Source organism: Oncorhynchus mykiss, chromosome 18 (assembly GCF_057628025.1).
Source record: "Oncorhynchus mykiss isolate SJ-2025 chromosome 18, ASM5762802v1, whole genome shotgun sequence".
In the NCBI taxonomy this organism is placed as follows: domain Eukaryota; kingdom Metazoa; phylum Chordata; class Actinopteri; order Salmoniformes; family Salmonidae; genus Oncorhynchus; species Oncorhynchus mykiss.
The window spans coordinates 25,994,950-26,002,500 of NC_143039.1; the positions used below are offsets into that span (position 1 = coordinate 25,994,950).

At 50.2% G+C, this 7,551-nt stretch overlaps 1 protein-coding gene across 3 annotated transcripts in view; it reads left to right on the forward strand.

The window, feature by feature from the left end:
- Window positions 1-7,551, forward strand: part of LOC110495706 (fibronectin type III domain-containing protein 3B) — a 129,671-nt gene that overhangs the window by 92,273 nt on the left and 29,847 nt on the right. For all 3 annotated transcript variants that reach the window (XM_090207959.1, XM_090207960.1, XM_090207961.1), the window contains exons 18-22: window positions 2,697-2,815; window positions 2,915-3,020; window positions 4,474-4,652; window positions 5,329-5,442; window positions 7,028-7,177. In XM_090207959.1, coding sequence (XP_090064085.1) covers window positions 2,697-2,815; window positions 2,915-3,020; window positions 4,474-4,652; window positions 5,329-5,442; window positions 7,028-7,177 — 668 coding nt within the window. The remainder of the gene's footprint in view (window positions 1-2,696; window positions 2,816-2,914; window positions 3,021-4,473; window positions 4,653-5,328; window positions 5,443-7,027; window positions 7,178-7,551) is intronic.

Consider the following 7,551-nt stretch of genomic DNA (forward strand, 5'->3'; position numbering starts at 1 on the left):
ACCAGTAATTTACTGCTATATAAATACCATCAATGTTCTGCTATATAAACACCAGTAATTTACTGCTATATAAACACCAGTAACACCAGTAATTTACTGCTATATAAACACAAGTAATGTACTGCTATATAAACACCAGTAATTTACTGCTATATAATAAACACCAGTAATTTACTGCTATATAATAAACACCAGTAATTTACTGCTATATAAACACCATCAATGTACTGCTATATAAACACCAGTAATGTACTGCTATATTGACACCAGTAATTTACTGCTATATAAATACCATCAATGTTCTGCTATATAAACACCAGTAATTTACTGCTATATAAACACCAGTAACACCAGTAATTTACTGCTATATAAACACAAGTAATGTACTGCTATATAAACACCAGTAATTTACTGCTATATAAACACCATCAATGTACTGCTATATAAACACCAGTAATGTACTGCTATATAAACACCAGTAATTTCTTCAGAACACATTGATTAGCCTGGTCATATTCAGTTTGGTCGTAGTTTATCAACCCAACAAATTCTGAAAGCTCCTACTTTCTTCCACGTTTTCTCCCCCTCTCCCTCCTTCTCTCTACCCACCCACGCCTTCTCTCTACCCACCCACCCACACCTTCTCTCTACCCACCCACTCCTTCTCTCTACCCACCCACCAAACGCCTTCTCTCTACCCACCCACCCACGCCTTCTCTCTACCCACCCACCCACGCCTTCTCTCTACCCACCCACCCACGCCTTCTCTCTACCCACCCACCCACTCCTTCTCTCTACCCACCCACCCACTCCTTCTCTCTACCCACCCACCCACTCCTTCTCTCTACCCACCCACGCCTTCTCTCTACCCACCCACCCACTCCTTCTCTCTACCCACCCACGCCTTCTCTCTACCCACCCACCCACTCCTTCTCTCTACCCACCCACCCACTCCTTCTCTCTACCCACCCACCCACTCCTTCTCTCTACCCACCCACGCCTTCTCTCTACCCACCCACCCACTCCTTCTCTCTACACACCCACCCACGCCTTCTCTCTACCCACCCACGCCTTCTCTACCCACCCACCCACTCCTTCTCTCTACCCACCCACCCACTCCTTCTCTCTACCCACCCACTCCTTCTCTCTACCCACCCACTCCTTCTCTCTACCCACCCACCCACTCCCTCTCTCTACCCACCCACCCACTCCTTCTCTCTACCCACCCACCCACGCCTTCTCTCTACCCACCCACCCACTCCTTCTCTCTACCCACCCACCCACTCCTTCTCTCTACCCACCCACTCACTCCTTCTCTCTACCCACCCACTCACTCCTTCTCTCTACCTACCCACCCACTCCTTCTCTCTACCCACCCACCCACTCCTTCTCTACCCACCCACCCACTCCTTCTCTCTACCCACCCACCCACTCCTTCTCTCTACCCACCCACTCACTCCTTCTCTCTACCCACCCACTCACTCCTTCTCTCTACCTACCCACCCACTCCTTCTCTCTACCCACCCACCCACTCCTTCTCTACCCACCCACCCACTCCTTCTCTCTACCCACCCACTCACTCCTTCTCTCTACCTACCCACCCACTCCTTCTCTCTACCCACCCACCCACTCCTTCTCTACCCACCCACCCACTCCTTCTCTCTACCCACCCACCCACTCCTTCTCTCTACCCACCCACTCACTCCTTCTCTCTACCCACCCACTCACTCCTTCTCTCTACCTACCCACCCACTCCTTCTCTCTACCCACCCACCCACTCCTTCTCTACCCACCCACCCACTCCTTCTCTCTACCCACCCACCCACTCCTTCTCTCTACCCACCCACTCACTCCTTCTCTCTACCCACCCACTCACTCCTTCTCTCTACCTACCCACCCACTCCTTCTCTCTACCCACCCACCCACTCCTTCTCTACCCACCCACCCACTCCTTCTCTCTACCCACCCACCCACTCCTTCTCTCTACCCACCCACTCACTCCTTCTCTCTACCCACCCACTCACTCCTTCTCTCTACCTACCCACCCACTCCTTCTCTCTACCCACCCACCCACTCCTTCTCTCTACCCACCCACCCACTCCTTCTCTCTACCCACCCACCCACTCCTTCTCTCTACCCACCCACCCACTCCTTCTCTCTACCCACCCACCCACTCCTTCTCTACCCACCCACTCACTCCTTCTCTCTACCTACCCACCCACTCCTTCTCTCTACCCACCCACTCACTCCTTCTCTCTACCTACCCACCCACTCCTTCTCTCTACCCACCCACCCACTCCTTCTCTCTACCCACCCACCCACTCCTTCTCTCTACCCACCCACCCACTCCTTCTCTCTACCCACCCACCCACTCCTTCTCTCTACCCACCCACCCACTCCTTCTCTCTACCCACCCACCCACTCCTTCTCTCTACCCACCTACCCACTCCTTCTCTTTCTCTTCCCCTCTATCCCATCTATGCCCTTCCCCTTCCTCACCCCACTTCACCCCTCTCTCTCTCTTCTGGTGTAGAAGTGTCACTGAACTGATATAGGTTGAAACACAGTTCTCTCCCTGTGTTGTCTGATTAATGCCAGACATGAATAGATGTGGTGTCTTGTTGAACTGCATATATATCTCTACACACACACATTCACATACACACAAACCCTCATCTGCTGTTTGTCTTGTGCAGCGGGCCAGTGGGAGGTGGCGTACAGCGGCCCCGCTACAGAGTGTGTGTGTGAAGAACTGACGCCCGGCACAGTTTACCGCCTGCGAGTGTGTAGCATCAGCACCGGTGGACACAGCCAGGTGAAACACACACACACTCGCACACACCCCATGGTCAATAATCCATTTAATCACACAATTAATCAATTGACCTTCCCATGATCCTCTGTGTTCTGCCAGTGTTCCTTCAGCGTTCCGGTTCGGACTTTGAGCGTCGTCCCCGGACCCTGCCAACCGCCCAGGATCGTGGGTAAAGCCAAACACAAGGAAGTACAGTTAGAATGGGGTAAACACACACACACACACACACACACACACACACACACATACATACAAACACACACACACACACACACACACACACACACACACACACACACACACACACACACACACACACACACACACACACACACACACACACACACACACACACAGTGTCTTTTACTGTCCGGAAGGTCAAATCAACCTTTGGTTGTTCTCTGCTCTTCATTGCGCCCAACCTAATACACCCTGATTACGACCTTGTTACAACACACACACACACACACACACACACACACACTGTGCACCAGCTCTAAGAAACCTAATTCACTTTAATTCAGCTTTATTGCGACTCTAATGCAGCCTATCTAAACCTTAATGTAGCCTAATGTAGTCTAATTCAGCTGCATTCTATGTGATTAAAGTAGTTAGAATCGGGCAGGCCTCAATATAATGTGGCAAATGTTCCTCATTAAGATGTGTGTGTGTGTGTTTATGTCCGTGCGCGTGTGTGTGCTGGAGACTAACACTCCCCATTAAAAAACAGACTGATAGACAATTGAGTAGACTGTGTTCTCTCTCTCTTTTTCAAACTCCCTCTTTTCTCCCCTTTATTCGCTTTCTCTGCGTCACACCATAAAGCTGTCTGAAACACATAGAGAACACTAATGAGTGGATGAAAAGACAGTTAATTCAAACCCTCCCTCTGTTCTGCTGTGTTTGACTAGGTGCTGCAGCTTGTTATACTAGATTCAAATGTTTGTCTTCTCTCTCTCTCTCTCACTACCCCTCTCTTTTTCTCTCCCTCTCCCAACCCCTCTCCATACCCCTCTCACTACCCCTCTCTTTTTCTCCCCCTCTCCCTACCCCTCTCCCTACCCCTCTCACTACCCCTCTCTTTCTTTCTCTCTCCCTACCCCTCTCCCTACCCCTCTCACTACCCCTCTCTTTTTCTCTCTCTCTCCCTACCCCTCTCTCTACCCCTCTCTTTTTCTCTCTCTCTCTCTATCTCTTTTTCTCTCTCTCTCTCTCTTTTTCTCTCTCTCTCTATACGTATTTCTCTACCTCTCTCTAACTACCTCTCTCTCTCGCTCTCTCTCTCTACCTCTCTCTCTAACTACCTCTCTCTCTCTCTCTCTCTCTCTCTCTCTCCTCTCTCTCTACCTCTCTCTCTCCTCTCTCTCTACCTCTCTCTACCTCTCTCTCTCTACCTCTCTCTCTCTACCTCTCTCTCTCTACCTCTCTCTCTAACTACCTCTCTCTCTCTACCTCTCTCTCTAACTACCTCTCTCTCTCTCTCTACCTCTAACTACCTCTCTCTCTCTACCTCTCTCTCTGTCTCTCTCTCTCTACCTCTCTCTCACTACCCCTCTCTATTTCTCTCTCTAACTCTCTCTCTCCCCTTCTCTTTCCCTTTCTCCTTTCCTCCCCACTCTTTCTCTCTTTCCCCTCTGACCCTCCCCCTCCTCTTCCAGATGCCCTGACGTCAGAAGGTGTGTGTGAGGAGTGTGTGTTCAGTCTGGAGATGACGACATCAGAGGACAACGCTGAGTCCAGTGAGATATATAATGGGACAGAGCTGCAGTGCAGTGTGGGTAGCCTGCTGCCGGGGGCAACCTACAACTTCAGACTGAGGGCTGCCAACGAGGCTGGGGTGAGGCACACACACACACACACACACACACACCCTAATGAACGATGACCAGGGGCAGGCAGACAAACACTCTCTAGTCTAATTGATGTGATCAGTCCATCCCTGAGTGCTATTCAGACTTAGTTCAAGAGGTACTCAAACACACACACACACACACACACACACACACACGGTCTGATCAAAGTAGCAAACTGATAAGTGCTCATCAAAAACAAGGACATACAGAGGAACAAACAGAAAGTCGACTGGAGACCAATTCTCCCAGCAGCTGGTATTTAGTCCAATCAGACAGTCTTCAGTTCACTGCTCTGATCAACCATCTGCTGCAGCCTCTATCTATTCTACAGACATGTCAAGGCACTCTGCCCCATTTAGCAATCATAGAAATGATTTGAATGCAGGAATAGTCATGCTCGAAAAGTCATGTTTGATTGATTAAAGTTTCATATGCGCCCGATCTGAGCTGAGCCTAAATCTAATTCAACGGTTGATCAAACAGACTTTACCATTTGTGAGCCTGCTACTAGAAAAATTGTTATTTTTCCTATAATGTTGCCTGTATGCTTCCTGCCATGTGACCTACGTGTTTCATGTCATGTGACCTACGTGTTTCATGTCATGTGACCGGTATGTTTCCTGTCACGTGACCAGTGTGTTTCCTGTTTACTTCCTGCAGTTCGGAGAGTACTCTGAGGCAGTGGAGGTGACGACAGCAGCGGGTCCTCCAGGCCAGTGTGTGGCGCCACTCATCACTCTGAACAACACCACCTGTCTAACAGTCAGCTGGGAGGTACTGCCTGTCTATCTTCTTTACACTCTGTCTACACTTCCATCTAGAACAGAGACAATATGAGAGAGAGAGAGAGAGAGAGAGGGGTAAAAAGAGAGAGAGTAGATAGAGAGTAGAGGGGTAGACAGACGGTAGAGAGAGAGGACAAACATTACCTCCAAATAACAAGAGAGAGTAGAGAGAGAGAGAGGAGAGGGGTGGAGAGAGGGGTAGAGAGAGTGGAGAGGGGTAGAGAAAGAGAGAGAGGACAAACATTACCTCCAAATAACGCGAGAGAGAGAGTAGAGAGGGGGTAGAGAGAGAGAGAGAGAGAAAGTAGAGGGGTAGAGAGAGAGAGCGAGGAGAGAGTAGAGAGAGAGCGAGTGAGAGAGAGTAGAGAGAGGGGTAGAGAGTGAGAGAGAGAGAGCGAGGAGAGAGAGAGAGTAGAGAGGAGAGAGAAAGTTGAGGGGTAGAGCGAGGAGAGAGAGAGAGTAGAGAGGAGAGAGAAAGTTGAGGGGTAGAGCGAGGAGAGAGAGAGCGAGGAGAGAGTAGAGAGAGAGCGAGTGAGAGAGTAGAGAGAGGGGTAGAGAGAGAGCGAGGAGAGAGAGAGTAGAGAGGAGAGAGAGAGAGGGAGGGGTAGAGGTAGAGAGAGAGGGGGGTAGAGGTAGAGAGAGAGAGGGGTAGAGGTAGAGAGAGAGAGGGGTAGAGGTAGAGAGAGAGAGGGGTAGAGGTAGAGAGAGAGAGGGGTAGAGGTAGAGAGAGAGAGGGGTAGAGGTAGAGAGAGAGAGGGGTAGAGGTAGAGAGAGAGAGGGGTAGAGGTAGAGAGAGAGAGGGGTAGAGGTAGAGAGAGAGAGGGGTAGAGAGAGAGAGAGGGGTAGAGAGAGAGAGAGAGAGAGGGTAGAGAGAGAGAGAGGGGTAGAGGTAGAGAGAGAGAGAGGGGTAGAGGTAGAGAGAGAGAGAGGGGTAGAGGTAGAGAGAGAGAGGGGTAGAGGTAGAGAGAGAGAGGGGTAGAGGTAGAGAGAGAGAGGGGTAGAGGTAGAGAGAGAGAGGGGTAGAGGTAGAGAGAGAGAGGGGTAGGTAGAGTTCTGTGTGGACTCTACTCGCCCGCGCTCGTACCCCCGCGCGATAGATAGCGGATCGCTCGCGAACTAGAGAGGGGTAGACAGACGGTAGAGAGAGAGGACAAACATTACCCCCAAATAACGAGAGAGAGAGAGTAGAGAGGTGAGAGAGGGTAGAGAGAGGAGAGATTGAGGGGTAGAGGAAGGGACGCTGCGCTCCCGACTTCGCTTGTTGAGAGCGTCGAGAGAGCTCGCTGTGTAGCGCTCTCGCTCTCTCTAGAAAGTAGAGAGAGGTGGGGGTACTCTCGCGCTCTGACGGTAGAGAGAGAGAGAAAGTAGAGAGTAGAGAGGGGTAGAGAGAGAGAAAAAATTGTTCCCGGAGAGTTTACATGAGTCTCGTGTCTGATTGGATGTTTGGTACCTTCCTGTTCTGTGTGTTTCTCCTGTGTTCTAATCTGTGTGTGTTCTAAGACGTTCTGTGTTGTGGTTGTGTGTGTTTCTCCTGTGTTCTAAAACGTTCTGTGTTGTGGTTGTTTGTGTTGTAGAGTCCTGAAGGATCAGGCTCTGACATCTCAGAGTATCGCCTGGACTGGTCCAGGGAGGAGGAGCCTATGGAGCTGATCTACTGTGGACCAGAGACCCAGTGTGAAGTATCAGACCTGACCCCCGCAACACACTACTGCTGTAGACTGCAGGTACACACACACTACTGCTGTAGACTGCAGGTACACACACACACACTACTGCTGTAGACTGCAGGTACACACACACACTACTGCTGTAGACTTCAGGTACACACACACTACTGCTGTAGACTACAGATATACACACACACACACACACACACACACTACTGCTGTAGACTACAGGTACACACACACACCCTACTACTGTAGACTACAGGTACACACACACTACTGCTGTAGACTGCAGGTACACACACACACACACTACTACTGTAGACTACAGATATATACACACACACACACACACACACTACTGCTGTAGACTACAGGTACACACACACACACACTACTACTGTAGACTACAGGTACACACACACTACTGC